Source organism: Argiope bruennichi, chromosome 3, assembly GCF_947563725.1.
Source record: "Argiope bruennichi chromosome 3, qqArgBrue1.1, whole genome shotgun sequence".
NCBI lineage: Eukaryota > Metazoa > Arthropoda > Arachnida > Araneae > Araneidae > Argiope > Argiope bruennichi.
The window spans coordinates 71,441,951-71,464,887 of record NC_079153.1 but is presented as its reverse complement, the minus strand read 5'-3'; the positions used below and the strand labels follow the sequence as shown (position 1 = coordinate 71,464,887).

The window sequence follows — 22,937 nt, the reverse complement described above, 5'->3', positions numbered from 1 at the left end:
AATATTACAAGTGTACCAAAAATCATTTAGTATAAAAATATACAATTTATTTTTCTAATATTATGTTATTAATTGATGGAAATCTAACTAGAAAACTAATGCACTAGCAAAATACTGCAAATATCTAAATGTTTAAATTGAATATTTACAAGTACAATAAAAAATTCAGTTTATAGGTGGAATAAATTCTAAATTCCTATATATGTAAGCCACTTTCAAAATTTGATCATCACAAAATGATGAAAAGAAAAAGAAATTCAAACCAGGTTTTTTAAAAATGTAATTACTCTCAAAAATACTTATAAGCAAACAGAATGATAAATGATATTTAAAAAATTGAACAAATTCAAAACAAAGTAATTACATGCTTAAGTACTATAAGAAAATGTAAGGCACTACTTAAATTTAGAAATATTAAATTCAGGAAACAAAGATTCCTTAATTATAGTTCAAAATATATTTTTTAATGAATAATTTCAAGAAATTCAGATTATTATCAACATTATTAGCACATATAAGAAGTAGTTATGCACAGCATAAATATTAACTATTTAGAAAAGTTTCTCATATAAAAATAATTTTCAATTGCATGGATGATCATTAGTTAATCTTAGCATTTAAAATAAAAAATTATCAGTAATAGTAGAAACTTTACATAGTAATTTTTTAAAAAAAGTTGTATGTTTTATTAATTTTTTTAATTACAATAGAAGTAAGAAATAAAAAGCATGCCATCAGTCTAATTAGCATAATTTTTAATTCTGATATATAAAAATCTATTTCATGATTCTACTGACCGATTTTTAAAATAGTTTATTTTAATGAAATAATATGAAAATAATTAATGGGCTTCTTTTTCAGAAGGTGAGGATTTGAGGACAGAATCAAAATACAATTATTTGATAACTAGAAAATTAAACTTTATGATCAAAATTTATATTTCTTTTAACAATTCCAAATTTCTTAACTCCCTTAAACATGAAAAAAATTATAATATAACACTACATATAAATCCGATAAAAAAAAATTTCCATTTCAAGACACATTGTGATCAGAAACTTCAGAAGTTAACAGAAATGATTACATAAATTAGTTTGAAAAAATAAATATATATAAAAAAAATTTACATCTACATAATTTTAAAATTTCTACAAATTATAAGAATTCATTTCATATACATATAATTTACTGTACAAATTGATATTTGAAATACAACATTATGAAATCAAAAATATTTCAAAAATTCAATATGAATATAATATATAAAATAAAAGTTTAATCGGTATTTTGCTTTTCAATCACATGATTTGGTTTAGGATGTGACTTCTTCTTAACATGTTCCATTTTCAAAACAACTCCATTATTGCTCAGTTTCTGTTTATGAAAGAAATCATTATTCTTAAGTTCCATATTAAAAACAGAAGATGGATTATTTTTTTTAACATTAAAAGGATTATTCTCATTTGGCACACTTTCTGAACTACTCGAATTATCAGAGTTTCGGCGACAAAGTTTCTTAGCATCATCTTTTTCAATCCTATCAAATTTTCTTTTAAGGCCTTGAGGACGCGGCTCTTTATTGATTTCGTTGTCATTTTTAACCAATGATTTCTTTATTTTCAATGCTATAGAGCCATGAGATTCAATATCCTCCAATATCATATTGTGATTTCTCTCATGAGAATTCAAGTAAGTTTTGGTTTCAGTAGTCCATGAATTATCCTCTGCTGATTCGAAGGATAATTTTCTCTTAGCTTTGTCAGAGAATTCAAAGGTTTGAAGAGTTGCAGAAGCAGAAAGCTGATTTGCTTCTAAATTACCCATGGAAATTCTTCTTTTCGATGGTGATATGTCTTTCTGACATTGAATGCCGGTTTCACTTACAGTAGGTGAAACATTTTCTGATTTATCTTCATTTGGATTCATGTGCTTGGTAATAAAGGAAGTTTTCTTTGAATTAAATATAGATGCATATTCACTAGAAGCATATTTTGGATTCAATTTGCGTTCCCTTCTGGATTCTCTTTTTGGTTCAGGAACAGGAGATAATTCATCTTCAACTTAAAAAAAGAATGACTTTTAATTTTCAATGAAATCTCAAATATGGATATATTAGAATATATTTTAGCACTATGTATTGATGAAATGAAATTTATAAACAGTTATGTATGATTATCTTCATTTTACATTTTCGTACCTAAGAAATTCTCAAATTCGAATAAACAACAATATAAGCTTTTTATTCGATCATGTTTCATGCAATGCAGCTCATCATTCTAATCTATTTATATAATTCTGTTATCAAATAACTTGATAGATTTTCATACAGTTTTGAAATTCCAATTATATATAACATATAAAAGCAATTTTTTTTTTTTTTAATATTTCAAAATAGAAAGTTAATTTAAAAACTTTTTTTACATTGGGTATTTCTTTTAAATGAGCAATTGAATAAAAATCTAACAACACATTGTACATACTTTACTGCTTCAGAAATTATCTAATGAGAGTAAACTGATATTCTGATTACAATAGAGTAATATGGAAAAACCTTCTAAGAATCTTCTAAAAGAGATTATTCTTCTTTATTATTACACTGATACACTAAAAAAAGTTTATCCAACTGAGTTAAAGTATTAAATAGACCTTTTCTTCCTCAGCAGTTGGTTTATTAACAACCATCAATTAATGCTAAGAAAGCAGAAAAATGCTTGTACATTACTTTCATAGTAACAAAAAATTACCACTGAATTTGTTAAGCTTGAAGAATACAAAAAGGTTTTACAATGGAGAAAGATATATAAGATACTTCATAATCTTTCCAAAAGTATATTTATTAACTCAATATATATAATATTAGCATAAAATATAATTCATTACATCATGTAGAGTATTTTTCTAACTAAAAGTATATGTCTATCTCTAATATTTTAAAATCTGGCTGTTAGGCAACAATTAGAATACATGCCCTGTATATAATTACAGTAAACTGTTATACAAGTTTATACAGTAAACTGTTATACTGCAGTTTCCTTCCCCCTCCACCTTTTCTTTTCTGAATTGAATTACTGCATTGGTGTTTAAATAAAAATCACTCTTAATTTTATAAATATATGAATATCCTGTATAAAATATATTGTATAAGAATTATGTATAAAATATGTAAATAAATGGAAATTTGAAAATGTGCTTACAAAGTAACGAAGAAGGAAAGGCTTGTGGGCTGGTATTTGACTTTTTATCATCCAAAGAACCTCCTAAAGTCCTCACGTTCTGTAAAATATAATTAATTTTTATTACAAACATATTTTTTTCATTCAAAATATAAGAACAATACTATTATAAAAACCACACTAAAATACAACATCAGTAATGTATAAATATTTAAAATCCAATATATTTCTCTGTCTAATATATCTTTTATAATTAATCTTGTTTAAAAAAAGCAAAGAAATTAGTTGAAACTATAAACAGAAATAGGTAGATATATGTGCATATGTATTATTTTTTGCACAAAAATCTGAAAAAAAATTGTTTACAATTTGATAAACAATTAAGAAATAAAAGATTTAATGCCCAAATTTTAAATAAGATAAGATAGATATTATTTAAACCAAGTTTTTTAAAAACACTGATGCACAAGTTTCATCAATATGTAATTGACATAGCATATCTCAAATTGCATATAAAAAGTACCTTCATTTCTAAATGTTTTATCAAAACCTAAAAGTTGTTGATGGAATACTTTAAAATAAAAGTAGTTTCCCCTTTATTTTAAGTAAAAAACAAATACTAGAATGAATTTATTTTAAGATATTCCCATAATATGGAATATAAAAACTTGTAGTTAAAGAATTTCCAAATTAATTTTCCATTGTATCCATATCAATTATAAATTATTGGTTGACAATGACAAATCAAATATTACTAACATTTTAGTAATACTTATAGCATTTCATGGAGGCGGTATTTACCAAATATTACAAATCAAGTGCTAGAGTTAATTTGTAATATTTTATTAGTTGCATTATTTGTCATTAATATTTCATTATTTGTCATTTCTTAAAATATTTTATTTGAATTGTATTATTTATTAGTCATTTTTTAAAATATCTAGATAATTTAAAAATTGTCGAAATTCTTAAAAAAATATCTTGGATTTCATATCTTTGTTACAATGACTTTATTGAAACATTAATTGTAAAAATAATAAACTATAAAGAATGTAGAAATCTGCAAAATCTACAAGCATGTTTCTGCATAATATGCCCATTAGGATTTTATTTATTTTTCTGACAATAATGAATGATTATGTGCTATCATTTTTGCATATATTGTTATATTGTTAAACAAAAATATGAACACCATGTAACAATTATTGTTTTAATATTTTTAATAATACCTAATGCTAAAAATATTAAAACTATAACTTGAAATGTTATTTAATTTTCTTAAATTTGAATTTAACAAAAACAACCAGTCAATGTAGTTTTTATTTGTTGAACTTCTACTGGAATGATATAAGTATGAACTTCAAAATAAATGCAGTAAAAAGAAATTAAATGAATATCACGCTTCAAAATGCATTTATATTAAAGATGCATAAAAAAATTTTATATCACTGATTTATATCTGAATTATGCCAAATGCAAAATTTTCATCTTGATAGTAACTCCATATGTAGTAATCTTTAAATGCAGAGCTTTTTAAGACCAATATTTAACAAAGAAAAACTTTTCCTAATGTATCACAAATATTATATGTATAATTTACTCACAATACAAGCATTTCATTTACCTCTCTTACAAAGTTTGATCAAACCCATCTATAACAATGTATGACTGGATTTAAACTAATGCAGGATGCATTGCACATATAATTTCAAAACAAATACAATTTAATTTTTAATTTGTCTTCGAAAAATTGTTCATACTTTTAAATAAAATAAAACATTGCCTATAAAGTACAGTGAAAGATTTTCTAAAAAATGTCAGGACAGTAAATTTTATTTTACTAAATTATTAATTTTATGTTATATTATTTTTTTACATGTGGCAGGCATAATGAAATACAAAACCTTTTGATATTAAATTCTATATTTTACTTCCCAGAACTTCAACTAATTACAAAGCTCAAATATAAAAGTAATTTACATTTTAAAACCATCTGCGAACTATTACCTAATAAATGAGTAAATAAAAATGAATATGATATAGTATGAATATCAAAATGTATTAAAGCAATGTAAATATTTGCTATATTGATATAAATAAAATTCTACAAAAGGTGGCCTATTATTATTAATATAAATTCTATATACATAAACCAAAATTATTTAATTAATTATTAAAACTTTTATAAATATTACATACAGAATATTAAAAAATGAGATAATAAAAGATGAAATACTATTATTAAAAAAAATTGTGGAACCAAAGGAGCAAATTTTAGAGTATTGCAACAAATACTTTAAGATTAATGTTATTATAATCATTAAAATGAATAAACTAGAGTTAAACAATCAAAAGAAACTATCCCAGTTTTCTTTAATATAGAAGATAAAAAAAATAATTTTTTTTCATAGTCAATAAAAAAAATATTTTCCTTTATACTAGTACTTTATGTTCATACCAGATTTGAAAAAAAAGAATCTTATTCATTATTAGTTGCAAAAAAATTCAACCCTTCTTATAAAATTAAGAAAATTGAGACACATAGTTTTGCTTGTTAAGCTGTGAATTAAAATAAAGGATAGACAGTTAAAATGATTATCTTTAAAAAAATTAAAAACTTTATTTTAATTTACTATACTTTTCAGTTATAGTGATTTTTTTCTTCATAAAAGTAATTATATTTAAATGCTTTGGCATATTTCACTAAACACAATATTTTAACAAAGTCTTCTTTTTTTTCATATTTTGTTTAAACAACACTTATAATACTGTAAAATTTCTCAATGCCACAAAATGCATAGTAGACTTAACTACAATCTTATTAAAAGGGAAACAACTTCCACCTGATGTCCTGATTATTATCATCCTAGTATCTCCTTTTGTTGATTCAAGCTATTTAAAGTTCAAAATTTTTTTAAGTTTATTTCTAATCTTATACTAGATATTTTTATAAAAAGGAAGCTCCAAATAAATTTCAATTAAAATACAGTATAAATTCATTCCCAATCCTTCATATGAGATTAAAACCTTATGTAAATAAATAAATTTGAAATGAATACAATAAAAAATTCTCTTGAAAGAAAGAATAGAAATTTGAAATAATTCATCAAAAATTGAAATAGTTTTTCACTAAATACAATAAAAAAATAACTATAATAATATGCTATCAAAAAAAAATTTTTAATGCTGGTGCATTTTCTATAACAAAATTGTTTTAATTAGATGGAAAGTATACTACAACAGCACTTTATAAATATTAGGAAACTAATCAAACAAATATTGTGATAAATTAAATTTATACCCAAATTTCATATTACTTTTAAAGCATATAATATTCTGATGATTTCAAGTACGTGAAACAACAGTTATTCCAAAAATATTTCCCTCTCTTTCTTTATTTTATACAGAAAATAATATTTTTTTAGCAACTGCCATCAAATTTCATGTAAATTATCTTCAGAGTAGTGGGAAGAAAAACATAAACATACATTAATTCATAAATAATCTTCAGAAAATAAAATTATTTTGATTCCTGTGGACTTATATAAATATGCAGAAAAAAATACAAATTTAAACAATCATGCAATAAGAGCACACAGAAATAACATCTGAATAGGTTATTTTTATAGATGCACACTTTCTTTATTGAAACTGCATATAAAAAAAATAGCAAGCATGATGTGCACATTGAAAAATGAAGCAAGTGTTTTTGTGAAGCAAAGCTTAAGCATGGCAAATGCATTTTGTTGAAAAGGTTTGTGTAGGGTAGAGAAAAAAAATAATGCAATTTTTGACATATTTAAAATTTTAAATTTATTCCATAAAAAGTTTATTCAATAATAAACATTGAAAATAGTTCAGAACACATAAAAATCTTGTTTTTTAAAACAGTAAAGGAGAAAACATGAGAAAGTGTCTTCTATAAAAGTAATGCCAAGCAAACTTAAATAGAAATGCATGCAAGGATTGCAACAAAAGATGCTTCTTCGGGTTACACACATTTAATGGCAACCTAATTTACCTTTGATCTTTCAAGGCGTCTTTGTCTAGCCTTTTCTTCCAAAAGTTTTTCAGCTGCAAATTTTAAAGAATAGAATAAACAAAAATATTTTTATTGAAAAAATATGCAATGAATTTTCATACAACTATAATTAAACATAACCTTAAAAGAAAAAATATGAATAAGAAATGAAGGTTAATTTAGATAACATAATAGCATATTAATTAAAAAAAAGCAAGCAAATTTTTTCAGCACAACACAAACCAAAATGCAAGTCAAATATATCATTTTTCTATATTAAGCACACTAGCACACATTATTATGAATACTATTTTAATGGTAAGTAGTATTTCTTGGTGTCATTTGCACCAGGTAATGACTGCTGTAGAAAATTATTAAAAATACCGATAAGATTAACTTTTTGTGTATTTTAGCAATGAAGACTTTTTTAATGAGATATATATATAGATTGAGTATCTTTTTCTAATTAATTTTACAAATGGAGCAAACATTATACTGAAAAGAAAGCTATTAATTCAATGAATAAAAAAACTAGACTTGAAAATGAAATGGATTGAGAATATCAGGACAAATAGAACTTTCACCTTTTCTGTATTTTTTCAAGCACCAAACAGACACTTATTTTGGACAAACAACCCATATGCTTTGAGGTATGTAAAAGAATTCTGAAATCTTAAGAGAATCTTAAGAAATCTTAAAATGCCACTCAATATGAATTAAGAATTCTTGAATTAAACTTGAAAAAAAAATAAGAAAAATTAATTCTGTCACTTGGTTAGTTAACCTTCCAAACAGCAGGAATTTTTCTTAACTCTTTAATTTATTTGATAGCATTTAAATATCTACCACACAATAAATGTACTAAAAAATACAAATTCTGCAATATTCAGAAAAAAATAATTTATACAACAAAATTTTAAAATGCAACTGCTTAAAAAATACATGAAAAAAATATAACAAAAAATTTTGGTCATCTTAAGTGTTCTGATTTTAAATTTCTACAGGTTGCTATTCATAAAGTTTCAATCTTAATATAGTAGGTGGTTAGTAACTGAGCAGTTAATTGTGAATAATTTGGATAACAAACACAGAAAAAAAAATTTATATGCAGAAAATGCACAATTATCAGAATTTTAAAATTCACAAAAGACAAAAGTAATATCATGTATTCAAAAATTGTAGAAGTATATCTAAATGCCAAATGTTGATACTGAACAAATGAGAGTGAGATGAATTTCAATAAAAAAAAATTTTTAGACTAACAAAAAAAAAAAGAAATTTTGGAATTTTGACTCCTACAAACTGTTATTCATTTAAATCTATATATATATATATATATATATATATATATATATATATATATATATATATATATATATATATATATATTAGATTCCATTTATGATAGTTCAATGAATGATTGATTAATGAACTATTTGGATTTTAAAAAAACCACTTTCACAAAAGATTTTTATTTCCGGACAATAAATAAGAATTTAAATTCAACACCTCTGCAACTGTAATTTACTACTATATGTTCAAACAGAATAGAGGAACAAAGGGAAACATTTTCTTACAAAAAAAAAAAAATAATAATGCCCACCAGCTGAGTTTCCATGCATTTTAAGTTTGATCAAATTCAACATAGTCTTATGTTTCAAGCAAAATAAAATTACCTTCTTTAATAGTTAACCTCCTAGCAGGTCTGTCTTCATCAATATCTGAATATTCAGATTCACTAAGAAGATCATCAAATGATGATAAATCACTAGTATGAACTGAACTCACGTCAATATCATCTATTTGTTTTATACTAGTTTGGTCTTTTTCAGCAGTTGAAGAATATCCCTCAAATTCAGATGATGAAGATGAATACAGAAATACATCATAAACATCATTCAAAATTTCAGGAGTTTTCAGTCTGCTTTGTAAATTAGAATTCTTTAAAGAGTTGGAGCTATACAAGTTCTCCACATCTGACTCACTACTCGATTCATCTTCACTGAGTTTGCTGTCTGATTCACTTTCTTGGGATGACTGAGTTTCATCCATAGATGAAACTTCAGCAGATGATGGAGCTGAGATGCCAGAAGAAGGAGGAGGGGGTGGAGGGGGTGAGAAGTCTTCAGTTCGTTTGCAACGTTCATTATCTTTATTTCCTTGCTTCTTCTTTACTTCAGAGGATTTTAAAGAGTTGTCACTGGTTTCTTCAGAAGTACTAACTGATGTTTCTTTGGAAGAAGATGGAGAATCACTCACCGAGGATGTTGAACCAAAGCTATTTGATCGAGAACTAATTTTTGCAGATTCCTGAATACTCATGGATTTCTTCTTTTCTTTTTCAGAAACATGCTTCATATACTTATGTTTTATTGGAGTACCTGAATCAGAATCTGACTGGAATCGTTTTTTGTCAGGAGTTTTCTCTACTTTCTCACTTGATTTTTTATTGTCACTTTCTTTCTTGTGATGTTTACTAAAATGCTTATGTTTTTCCTTATGATGAGAACTTGGAGTGAAGCTTTTATCCTGGTCACTACCCTGTGATGAATCATATGAAGAATAATGAAGGTTATTCTTACTAGTCTTCTCAGATGATTCATTCTGAATTTTAATTTTAGATTTCAAGTCTAAAGATTTGGATGTTTTTGTTTTCTCAGAAGGTTTCAATTTCATAGAACTACTTTCTTTCTTAATAGATGATTTAGAAGAAGAAGGCTTTGACACAGAATTATCAGAAGACTTTGAGTGACCATCTTTAGATTTATTTTTATTACTGTCTTCTGTTTTGTCACTTTTGGACGATTTTGAAGTTATGCTATTTTTGAGTGGAGATGGATGATCTTTTGATACTTTTGAGAATGTCTTATGTTTGTCAGATGATTTACCTGAAAATTTATCAGAATCCTTTGATTTGGCCTTTTGAGACTCGCCTAAAGTTTTGGAAGAGTTATGAAGTTTGACTTTTTTATTTTTCTCCGCTTCAGATTTGGTTTTTAAAACATTACTACATTTTGGTGCAGATGGCACTACTTTATTTTGACTGCCTTCTTCAGAATGAGAACTTGAATCATTATTTGGTTTAAAATCATCTTTCCTCTTTTCTGAATCTTCCTTCCTTTTCTCCAATTCACTTTTCTTTTTCTCAATCTTTATATCCTCTTTTTGTGTCTTCTTCATTATATCAGAAGGAACTTCCAAATCTTCAGTTTTAATATCTTTTTTAATTTTAATTATCTCCTTAGAATCACTTTGAAGTTTTATTTGTGATCCAGATATTGGGGATGATAATTCATTAACAGGTTCAACAGATTCTGTTTTAATGGAAATGATTTCTTCCTTATCTTTTTCTATGTTTTGTATTATATCTGAAATGGCATCTTCTTTCTTTGCCTTTGAAATGACCTCAGAAACTTTAATAGGATTGATCAATTCTTCTTTTTTCTTTTCTGTTTTAGGTAATGCATCAGACAGTTTTATTTGTTGTACATTTTCATCTTTTTTTCTTTCTGCTTTTGTTGAATCTAAGACTTTTGTCTGAACATTTTGTGGTGGATTAGATTTAGGTTTTGAATAGCTAAAAGAGAGTATGTCTGCAACTGGATCTGTAAAGTAAGAAAAACAAATACTATTTAAAAACTTTTTTTTAAAAAACTCGGTACTCTTGCAAGATTTAAAATTTCAGAATTGTATTAGTTCTGCATTTTTTAGCACTTAGAATAAATATTAAATCTACCAAATAAATTTTGCAAATAACAAATTCCACACAGAAATTATAATAAATAATCTCTTTCACAATTATTGCAAAACATATCAGAAACTTTAAGGCCTTTTCCCCCCTACAAAACTAAGACAAATTCATGTTTTTTATTAGGTAAAAAAATAGTCAAAAGTTCTTAAATACTTTTAAAAATAATAAATATTTGAATAGCCTCCGCCTACAAAACCAGGAAATTAAAAAAAATGAACTAAAACTCAATAAGAGTAGTAATTTACACACCTTTAAAAGTATTAAATCTATAAATTTTACAACAAAAATAGAGGCATAAATAAATTTTTGGACAAAATAATACTAAAACCCAGAGTTAGCATATAAAAATATAAAAAGACTCTCACCAAGCTTTGTGCTTTTGGTTTTGTTTGTTCCGTCAGTATTTTCTGCTGATAGTTTTTCAAAACTTATATTATCATTAGAATTTTCTTTCCTTTTATTTAGTTTTTCATTTTCTTCGTTTAAATATTGATGAACAACTTCAATGATTCTTGGCAGAAATAACTGATTAATTTTGGGGTTAATCACTTGTTCCACAACATGATCTGCTCCACCAGCTAACATTCCAGATCTGAAAATTCAAATACTTCTTTAAATCTCAAATAAACTAAATCTCAAAAAATCTTACAAGACACAGAAAATTATTTTTAAATTAATAATTAAGTACTTTTTTAAATTACTAAGTCATTTAAAAATATGGGGTTGTTTAAAACATTTTTTACAGATCAAGACAAACTCCTTCCAAATAGAAATGTGGGAATTCATTTCTTTACATAAAAAAAAAACTTTTAAAATATAATGAGAAAAAAACTTATAAATTACATATTTATTAAGGTTATTTTACAAAAAAAAAGCATGTTAAGATTTATATTGATTTATAATAATGTGAATATAATGCATTAATTCGATATTGTATTAATTAAAAATTTTCAAGATAATCCATTCATATAGTATTTAAAGAAAAAAAATAAACTTCTTGAACTGAGAAATATTAATATCTAAAAAATTATAAATTATCTTAAATTTTGAGGAATAACAAACATATACAAAATAAACATATAAAGTATTCATATATGATAAATAAAACATAATATATATTTCTAGAAGTACAGGAAAAAAAAATTAAGAAAAAAATTTCAAAACAATTAAGAAAATATTAACAATTTCTCATCAGTTTCTATAATTAAACTTAAAAATAGATGTACTATAAAAGGACTGACAGAGGATTAACTAATAATTTATCAATTGCCTAGAATTAAAAAAATAAATAAATAAAAATAAAAAAACTTTCTAAACAGACAGTAAAATATTTTGAATATAGAAAATTAAATTTATGCAAATTAAACTGATCTTACTCATCAATATGCCGACGCAATTTATTCCTTAATTCATTTTTGTTTAGATCTGGATGCCATTTCTCGCCAGAAAGAAATTTAGTGGTGTATCCATCCACCCTCTGACTCAAGTTTTGACATGATGACTGAAATTCAAAAATACAAGAACTTAGTAGTAATAAGAATGAACATTTTCAATTTCACTTAATAAAATAACAAGTAATTATAGAAAATTATCATAAGTCATAAAAATATATAATAAATTTATGAATTTTTATTTCCTTGTTTTAGTAGCTAGCCTACTACTGCCATATAAAAATATTAAATTCCCTTAAATAATTTATACAAATTTTGAGTTATGTTTTTTTGTTTTGTTTTTAAATTAGTTTCTAAAAGCTATAATTATAAATTGTATCACTTATAAATAAAAAAAATTCTAAAATATGCTTTGTTTATTATTTTCTGAAGAGAAAAAATGTACATAATTAAAATTTATTTAAAAATAGTGTATTAATAATTTTTAAGACTTTAGACTAATAAAAATTGATTCTATATATAAATATTATCATCATTATATTTCTCACATTCTTATGAATAATCAAATATCTTATTTAATTGACCTTTTGCAATTAATATTAGCAGTGTTTTTTTTTATATCACAGAAAATATAATTTAACACTATACAGATATTAAAATTCTTCAGGCTCTTTAAAACTTTCCAATTTCAATTAAAACAGCTATGTAACTCAAAAAGTATAAGTCAAAAAGTACAAGTATCCGTTGGATTCTTTTGATAGTGAGTGTATGGTGTGAGAACACAATCAGCAAGCCTCAGTAGAACACAACGATATTTATTTACAAGAAGAGACGAACACAAAGAAGACGAATACACAGACGACAAATATTTACAGACGAGACGAACACAGGACAGCACGCTACAGCATACAGTAGCCCACAAGTAGTAATCGTCCACAACACACGAAGCAGCCAGGCAGAATCCAGCAGGAGAGGAGATCCTCGGAGTACCTACCTCGGTACTACGGTCTCACCAACGGCTGAAATTCTAACTGTCTCTTCTCGCTTTAGCTACCGTTTCACTACCTCTCACAATTGGCTGCTACACAAAAGATACGACGCTGCTTCCACAGTAGACAACAAAATTTGGCACACAGCAGTTCAGCGCTCACTCCACACAACGTTGGTACTCCACTGTTACTTCGCTATCCTCTCCAAGACTCGTTACTAGTCGGCACTCTGGCAATAATTCACGTCGACGCCCACCACAGCTGAGACTTGTGCAGTTCAAGGAGAGCCCACTTCATCTAGAAGCTATCTCCTGTAGTGGCATAGGTTGGAGAAAGATTTGGCCATGGCCTTTGGTAGATGACATGAACATTTATTTATCCTTGGTGCTGAGAAGGCACTGGAGACTGAGAGAAGAGGAAGGGGAGAGTTCTCTTGACATATCCAGAGGCTACCTATCTGTGGAGTGGGAGAGGGTGAGGTTCCCTAGATTTTTGAAGTTTTCGGTGTCTGGTGGTGGTTAATCTATTGTTCTTAGGGGGCAAATCAGGAGCTTGCTTTTGGTTGGTGACCGGGTGGCCCACCACAACTTGAGAGTGCCGACTTTTCATAGTTCTCGGAAGACTGGCTAGAATCTTCTAGACCAAACAGGCATATCTGGGTTCCTAATGGGCGGATCAACAAAATTCTCGACATTATCCATAAAGTCGCCAAGCTCTGGGATCACTGGCTCGGAATCCGACAGAATCCAATACAGATGACTGTAAAATGGTCTTTCTTATGATAACACTATTCGTGCTGAGAAGCAAAATTACAGGTTTGTAACAGTATATAGTGCAATTATTATAAAGGTTGTGTTGTTTTTTTTAAATCATAAAAGAATAATGTCAGTACCTTTTATGATATTTATATTCAACTTTCTTAGAGTGAAGGCATATGAAAAATACAATAACTATAAAAAGTATTTTTCAAAGGGATTATAAAGGCTCTCAACTCAATAAAAATGTATGAATGATCATTGAGCTATATGATTAAGGTGGTATGTGTGTGGATTTATTAGCATGATTCATAAGCTCATAATTTACTCAGTTATGATTCCATTCAAATAATTTTAAGAAAATGAATAATTACTAAAGGATAAAACAAATAAATATATAATTTTCTAAAAGAACAATAAAAAAATATATTATTTAATATAACATAGTAAATCATAACAAGTATATAATATCAAAGAAATTCATATTTTGATGTTAATATTACTTTAAAAAACAGCAGATTAAAATAATGTCAGCTTCTTGTAAAATATTTATTTACTACATATTTAAAACAGAAAATTAAGGAAAATTCACAAATAAAATTTCAAGCAAAACTTTGAAAAATGCTCACAGAATACTTAAAAAGTTCAATATTCAATTATTAATAAAATATGACTAGATGATGAAGGCATATTTAATAAAGTGCAATATATATTACTAGATAATAGCATAAAGGATATTAGATAGCACTGAATATCAAACTTTAAATTAAATTATGTAATATAAAATAAGCAGAGATGAACTAATTATTAAACATCCAACCAATTAAAGCATATTTTTCTGTTTTAAACATTAATTTTGATATATTTTAAACATTTATATTAATTATTACAATCAGTTAAAAAAATATAAGTAAAATGTTTTGAAGACTACATTGCAAAAAGGGTGTTTTAAAAAATATTTGCTCAAAATGATAAATATTATATAATAAAGAAATTTTGCTAAGAGAATTATATAAAAAATTAATTGAAAGTAAATGATAGACAACACATTTATTACATGCACACATACATATATATGTAGGAAAGATGAATAAAAAAAAGATCCCAAAAAATACAAACCCCTTCAAAGGCTTGCAGTAAGGAAGAGAGTAAGTAATGGAAGAAGAGAATGTAATCATATAGATATTTATCTGCATAAAGATATTTCACAAAAATAATTTGCTCACCACATTCCTCCCGAGAGTGATACGTTTTTCAAGGGCAATTCTTTCTTATATGTGTGGTTATATTAGATACCCGAGGACCACAATTAATAACTGTGGCCCAAAAATTTGGTACTTATTAGTAAGGTAAAGGATTAGTAAGTAAAGGTAAAGGATTGGTGATAATGTTGAAATCTTTTTTTCCATCTTTAACATTAATAATTTTGACATCTTTTAATATAAGCAGTGTAAAAAGATGTTTATTTTATTCTCATAAGTTAGAAGCATATTCAAGCATGCTCGTAGGGGTGCAATACCAATTTGATTTTGGTGCTACATTTAACTAGTTTTGGCTCTTCCAATGTTAATTAATAAATAGCAAAAATTTTAATAGAAGTTCACTTTCATACAACAATGATCTAGCCCTTTCCTGAAAGGTACAGTTTTGCTCTTTAAGTTTTACTGTAACTCTCACTAATGTATGGAATAGGTTTTTTTCTCCCCATGAAATATTCCTGAATCAAAAATATAAATAGCAAATGGCTAATTAGAAATTCTTAGCCAAAAACAGTTCTTAGTTTCTTCTTAATTCAATTTTGTCAGTTCTTAGTTTTTTAACTCTTTTACTAGTTAAATTTCCAAATTTAATTATAAATTGAGAAAATATAACAAATATATCAATTTTACTTTTTAAGAAATAAGTGAAATACATCCCCAAAACATCTACCACTAAAACTATAAAATATTATGCACCACCGAATGAATCAGATTGAATAGGAACACACAGATCAGCATGACTAAACCAAAAACTTTTGAGCTTGTACCTACCTCAACATATTTAAAATCAATTATATCATCATTATCAGCATAATTTTTTCAATTAAAGCACATACTTAGGATTTAAATAACATAATTTGTTATGCCAAGTAAATTAAATCAATAGATGAATCAGAAAAGTAACACAGAATCATTCAATGCTTCTAAATATATTTCTAATCTACCATTATTATTAAATGCTTTTGTATGTAACTAATTATCTTTATCAAATATCAATACACAACTATTAACAGATTTAATTTTGCAATCCTTATCCATTGAACATGTAATAGACAATAAATTATATCTTAGTTAAGGAAATTAATTTACATTTTTAATAATTAAATTTATAGATTTTTATATTCTCAATACTTTGCTTCATTTATGTTCCAAATTCCTTTACACAAAATTTTAGAATCTTTATTTTCTTAATGTCTTTTATTCCAAGGATTATTTTTGTTCAAACACATACTGTTTTTAACCAGATGGCAGAAAGCTTCATTATCCTGGAACCACACTTAATCTTCCATAATGTGTCAGAGCAGTAAAAACAGAATCTCATTCTTTAATTGATAGATTGACATGATGATGAGTCTTTTTCTTACTATTTGCATTAAATGTCTCACTTCTTGTATTTTTATTTCTGTAAAAACAATCCTTGGCCACATGATTTGAGTATCTACAAATGTAACAAAGTTCATGTACTTGGACTTTTGTTTCTTCTTGAATAAAATATATCTGCATTGGTTCCTTCAGTGCAATTTTTCACTGAATTAAAAGTATTTTCTTTTTCACAAAGAATTTCTAACACTTCATGTATTGATTTATTACATCGTATTTTGAGTAGATCCTATATTGTGGAAAATTTTCTTTTGAGATCACACACCACATAGCATGAGAGCTCTCAACATAAAGCCCAGCTCCCCACATTCAGAATATAAAAGAGAGACAGTAGCAATCTATCTTGCTCTAGTGATATAGTGGTTTGACGATTCAAATTTTTTTATCTGAATGTTTTTCAGTTCATATCTGACTTCAATTTTTTGGTCTTCTACCAGACTCGTGAAAATTACTTTGATTTTATTCCACAAGATTTTCCATTGTCTTCAGCTGAGAATCGCACTCCATATAAATCTAAGAGTAATAGCTTAATATATGCAACAATGTCAGAGTTTTTCTCATTCTATTCAATTACATCTTTTTTACTAATATTTTTTGGTTTAACAGTGGATATTACACAATCCACTTCTTAAAGCTTAGAGCTGCTTGAATTTTTAGAACCAAAATGAACTAATTAATTTTGTTTACCTCTGGAATATTCATCTTGTCCATCTTAATTTCAGTTTTTTTTTTTTTTTTTTCTTTACAAAGAATTTTAATGAACATAACTATGCTCTGAAGCCATTTGTTTAAGATTCTAGCTATGGTTTGTTTAGACAACATGTTTATTGTACATGTCCAAACATAAATATATATATACAGGACAGACGAATAAAAGATCACATTGCTTTTTCAGTTCAGTATCACAAGCATACAACTACAACTTAAGGCTCGAAATAAGGAAGAAAGTGAGTAATTGGAATGAGGAAAAAGAGAGCATAATCCAACAGATATTAATCTACACAATGATATTCCACAAAAACAGTTTGTTCGCTTCAACCCAACAGAAGCGTCATCTGATCACAGTTCAAAAATAACGAGGTCCATCCCAAAATAGCCCTAGTGTTACTTTACAAAGGGACATTAATATAACTAAACTAACTCAACCCAACAGAATATTTTCTGTTTTACGAGCAAAGAATATTTCTATTAACTTAATGAAAATGCAAATAACTGTAATATACACCGAGAGAAAAAAAAAGCAACAATATGATCTTAAAAATGTCAATGACAATAAAATAATCAATTTTATTGATGGACTAACAGAATCCTTTAATTAAATAGACAGCAATAATGATTCCATAGTTAATAATTTTCTTTAGATTAGTAGATCTTTACAAATTGTCAATAAGTATTTAAATATTAACCCATAAAAAAAACACTTTTCTTTATTTCCCACACAGAAATATAAATTGTATTCCTTAACACTCTTATTCCTTAACTCTTCTTAATGAAAGAAAGTACATTTCAAATGATTTTTTTAATGCTTACAAATAAATTACAAAAATGATGGAAAGAGATGCACAACAAGCTTTTTTGTTTGTTTAATTTTTAATTCAGGTAGCAATTTACAACAAAATGAGAATAGTTTCAGATATCTCATCTTATAACTGTTAAAGCAAAATACCGTTATATAAAAAGCATTATCTCATAATTTAATAAAAATTTTAAACTATATCATTTCTGAATAAATGCCAAGCGATGAATACAAAACCATGATAGAAGATTCCATTCCAATTTGACAGTCATTTTCTCAATGCACAGAAAATTTAATCTGTCCTTCAACGTAAAACTGAAATTTATCTTAAGAAGAACAGGAATAATCTATTGACAAAAGCTGATATCAAGAAATAGTTAGCCACTATTACAAACTAGCATTAGAACAATTTCAACTTTAGTCACAAATATTTTTTTTTCAGTATCAAAATAATTAACATAGATGAATGTGATAGTAATATGATAGTGTCATTAGATATTCGATTCATTAAACTTGAAGTAATAGTAATAAAACCCTATCAAAAATCAAAAGAATCATTATAAATTCATTTGCTTTGATCTTAAAATTTATTTACAAATTTACCTTTGTATCTACATCAGCAAGGCATTCGTGACGAAATTCATCAAATATACCTTTCGCTTTTAAATAATTAACAATGTTTTCAATCAATATAGGATCCCCTGGCACTAGATGTTGTTTGTCCATGACTGATTTGCAAGATTAAAAAACTCGTCCTATTCCACAACCAACAACATAACAGATGATATTTTAAAAATACAACACACATTGGAAATCGATACAAAATTTTTTACATAATCGTATTTAATTATGATAAATATCGATATAAATTTAATCGAAGAAAATGACAACAAAATTTAATCTAATATTAAATTATAAATAGAAAACACGGTGTTTTTTATTTAGAATTAAATTTTTATTTAGAAGTAGCGGCTTCAAAAACCCAAATACTACAAAAGGCGGTTGAACTATTGTCGTGCAAGAACTATGCAAAATTAGTTATTCAAACGAGTAATCAGTAAGCTAATCAATATTGATTTTAAAACAGTGAATTTTCAATTTACTGTGAGTAAATCTTACGATTTTTATATGCCTTTCTCATATGACAATTCCTCCCCATCAGGCCAAAATACTCTACATCATTTTTACGATATCGTCAAAATTGCAGCTTTATAGAGCACCGTGGAGGGACTGTATGATTTCCTGTGCTGCAGAGATACATCTGATATTCACCTGCTTTGTACTTTGTAACTTTTCCCACCATATCATAAACATTTAGCAAATCATTGGCAAAAATGGAATTCAGATATCTTATTCTGGATGGAATAAATACTGTAATGGTCTTTAAGTTTTGAGAAGTCTCTTTCCTTTCAAATCACATATTTTCATTGATTCTAATTTAATCTACATAATCAGTTTTTCATAATATTAATACAGATTGAATTTAAAAAATATATCTAATTGCTGTTCAGCTACAAGAAAATATCAGTATCTGCCATATAAAATAAAGAAAGAAAAAGAAAAATTGTAAATAATTTTTTTTCAGAAAATCTTTTTTTATTATTATTTAATTATAAACGCTCAAAAAAAAAGTTCATTACACTTTTTTTATTTATTTGTCATCCAATTTCAAAAGGAAAAACTACATTGATCTGCAAGCTGTTTTAAAAACATCTTTTAAAAGTTTTATATCTTAATCAAAAAGTTATAAACCGAAATTCAGATAATATCTGATTTTAATAATACTATATTCCAGCACATAATTCTTACACGTCAAATAAAAGCACAAAATTAGATAATCTTGGGAAAAAAAAAAGCGACATGAGGCCATTAAACAGTTGCATGTTTTATAATCTGACCTTGAATTCCTTTATGTGAAGAAAAGTGAGGAAGGGAATGAGATATTGCATTATTTTATGTCTGAAATTGTCTACTATTCATTGCACATGTGTAAACAGATCACTTTCTGTCATATAATCTCAAGATATTCTCACAACAGATATTTTTATGCAAAGCTCTATTGTTAAATCAAAAAAAGGTTTTGTAACCACATTTAAATATAAAAAGTAAATTTAATACTATTTTATAGCAATTAAAATTATAATCATTCCTTTGCTGAAAATTATAAATAAAAGATCTTACAGTTAAAAATTATCATACTAAGGAACTCATTTATTCCCACATAAATAATAAAATCACAGATGATTATTTGGTTTGAAGAAAGCGCTATGTATTTTACAGTTGATTGATTTTTAAATTTCAATAACTTACGATAAATGGATGCAAGAATTTATAATAGAAGTCGTATACTACATATGCATTACATGAGTCAAGTAAAAGATTGGAAATCAAAATGGATGTCACAATTAATTTCTATTTTTTGTTGAAGATTCTGGGAGAATTACAACCATTTAATAAGTATTATAAATAGTAAAGTATTTAACGCAGTTCTAACTAAAGAAATCCTGCTTTATGTGCAATCGCTTTAATCTTACTTATTCACGAATTGCTTATAGGGATGCAACTCCCTACCATTACAAATTGTAGCAATAACTTCTGCTAATATGGGTGTCCCATCTTATGCAGTTCCATAAGGAAAGCAACTTCAATTCTTGTAACACAATTGGTTTGCATTCCAAGAGTAGAGTAGTTATTAGTAGAATGGTCTATTACTAACCTATTATACTATGGCCTATTACTAACCTATTATAATGGCTTATTATTAACCTATTACCTATTATAAAACTATACCTGGTTTCCCCTACCTAGGGGATACCAGCTTTCATGGCTATTCCCATGCTTTTTACATTCAAGTTAGTAGAATTAATGCTATAGCAAACATAGGAATTAAAACTTTGATGGTGTTTGAATTGAAACTTTTTGAAACTGAAACAGCCATTTATAACAGTTCCAAAAAAATAAGCATTCAAAAACACCAACATAGATGTTATAATTATAATTCAAATGTTATGTGATATGCACTAAAGATGAGTGGCAAGACTTTAGTTTAAAAAGAAATTTAATAAATAGATATACAGAGTATTCTGAACTCCGAGTTAATGAATTCAAGAATTCCTTCCTCTAGAATTTCTTTCCACTTAAGATTAAGACAAAATTTACTTATTTACTTGTTTCCATTCATATTTCTATAATTTGCAACTGATACATTCATCACTAAACTGAATAATGTTAATAAATTATTATTTGTGGAAAAAAAATGAGAAATAATTGCTTAAATACCATAATTCAATCCATGGAAAGTTTATTTTTAAACTATAATTGCAACTACATCCTGTTCACTCTTTACAAAAATTTAAGATTTTTAATATGTGCAAATATGGAACTGTTTTCAAACAGCATTGGTATGTTTATAAAATTGTGTGACAATAAATTAATGCAACAAATTAATTTCAAGCTAGTGGAGCTTGAAAATGCATTTATTTGCTTGCTTCTCAAATGAATGCTAAGAAGAAGCCAGTTTTATTTCTATTTTAATTTGACACTTTGCATTATTAAGGTAAAGAAACATTTTGAATATTCTTTTCATCATCCATTTTCGCCAACTTAGTTACAAATCAATTTATTAGACATCAAAGTCAAAATAAGGAATTTGAAAAACATATAAAAGCTTTTATTTTTCAATAGAATCAAAATTTACCTAACTATTTTCACTTCTGAGTTTCAGATCAGGAATACAACAAGATTGGCTAAAGAATTTACTGAAAATATTTATACAAGATTAACAGAAGAATAAATTTCTAAAACCACTTTCAGTTTGTTGATTTCAACATGCATCATCTTATCAGATTACACAATATGAAGAATTTTTATATTATATTCTTAGTATTCACAATATATTAAACAAGCAAAGTATGTTCATAAGCAAACTATGTTCTACTTAAATTCATACCGGCATATAGCCCAAAATTCATTAAGATGGAATCCTTGTCTCTCTTTTTCAATGATTCCCTTTACAATAATTTAATTGAATTTTTCAATTACTCTCCCAAACAAGACCAGGTCTTGAGGCTGTATCAATATCTGGAAACTGTTCCTTTTCTTTATATTTTACGTTATACTATACCATTGATTTGCAATTAAGATTTTAGAGTAAAATTTTTTAAAAATTTGATAAAATGAACTTTTTAAAATTATTCATAATGAAGAATATATAGAAAAATAAATGATAGCAAAAAGAGGTTAGTTAGGAAGAAGTTAATAATTAGAAGAGATAAATGGAGTCTGTAAAAAAGTTTTATACATTGTGATTATTCTATTAATCAAAAATAAATTTTCATGTTGTGTTGTTTTTCCTCCAACTTTATATATCTAATATTATTTTCTTAATTCAGATAACACCTATATTTTAGTGACTTACATTGTTGCTTGTTATTGTCTTTCACATTAACACTCAATCATATACATGGGGATGCAACAGAATGGGTACAAAAATATTTATTGTGCTCCTTTAGGCCTATACACAAGGTCTTATGGACCTAATAGGTATATAAGACAGCAGATGATATGTAATGGGTCACTGTTACAATTCTACCAGCAAATAATGTGTAAGTGGGGGGAGGGGAGGGTCTAGCACAGCATCTGCCCCACTCATAATGAAAAAGAGCTAGAAAAATTGAAAAATAAATCAACACAAACAAGAGAA

At 26.3% G+C, this 22,937-nt stretch overlaps 1 protein-coding gene across 1 annotated transcript; it reads right to left on the bottom strand.

Moving 5' to 3' along the window:
* Positions 1–688: 688 nt before the first annotated feature.
* LOC129963654 (biorientation of chromosomes in cell division protein 1-like 1) lies at positions 689–19,024 on the bottom strand. The gene is made up of 7 exons (XM_056078149.1): positions 18,839–19,024; positions 12,322–12,446; positions 11,311–11,537; positions 8,871–10,799; positions 7,195–7,247; positions 3,195–3,273; positions 689–2,060 (listed from the first exon to the last, which is right to left on the bottom strand). The coding sequence occupies exons 1-7, from the start codon at positions 18,959–18,961 to the stop codon at positions 1,276–1,278; spliced, it is 3,321 nt and encodes a 1,106-aa protein (XP_055934124.1). The 5' UTR covers positions 18,962–19,024; the 3' UTR covers positions 689–1,275.
* Between the last annotated feature and the right edge of the window lie 3,913 nt (positions 19,025–22,937).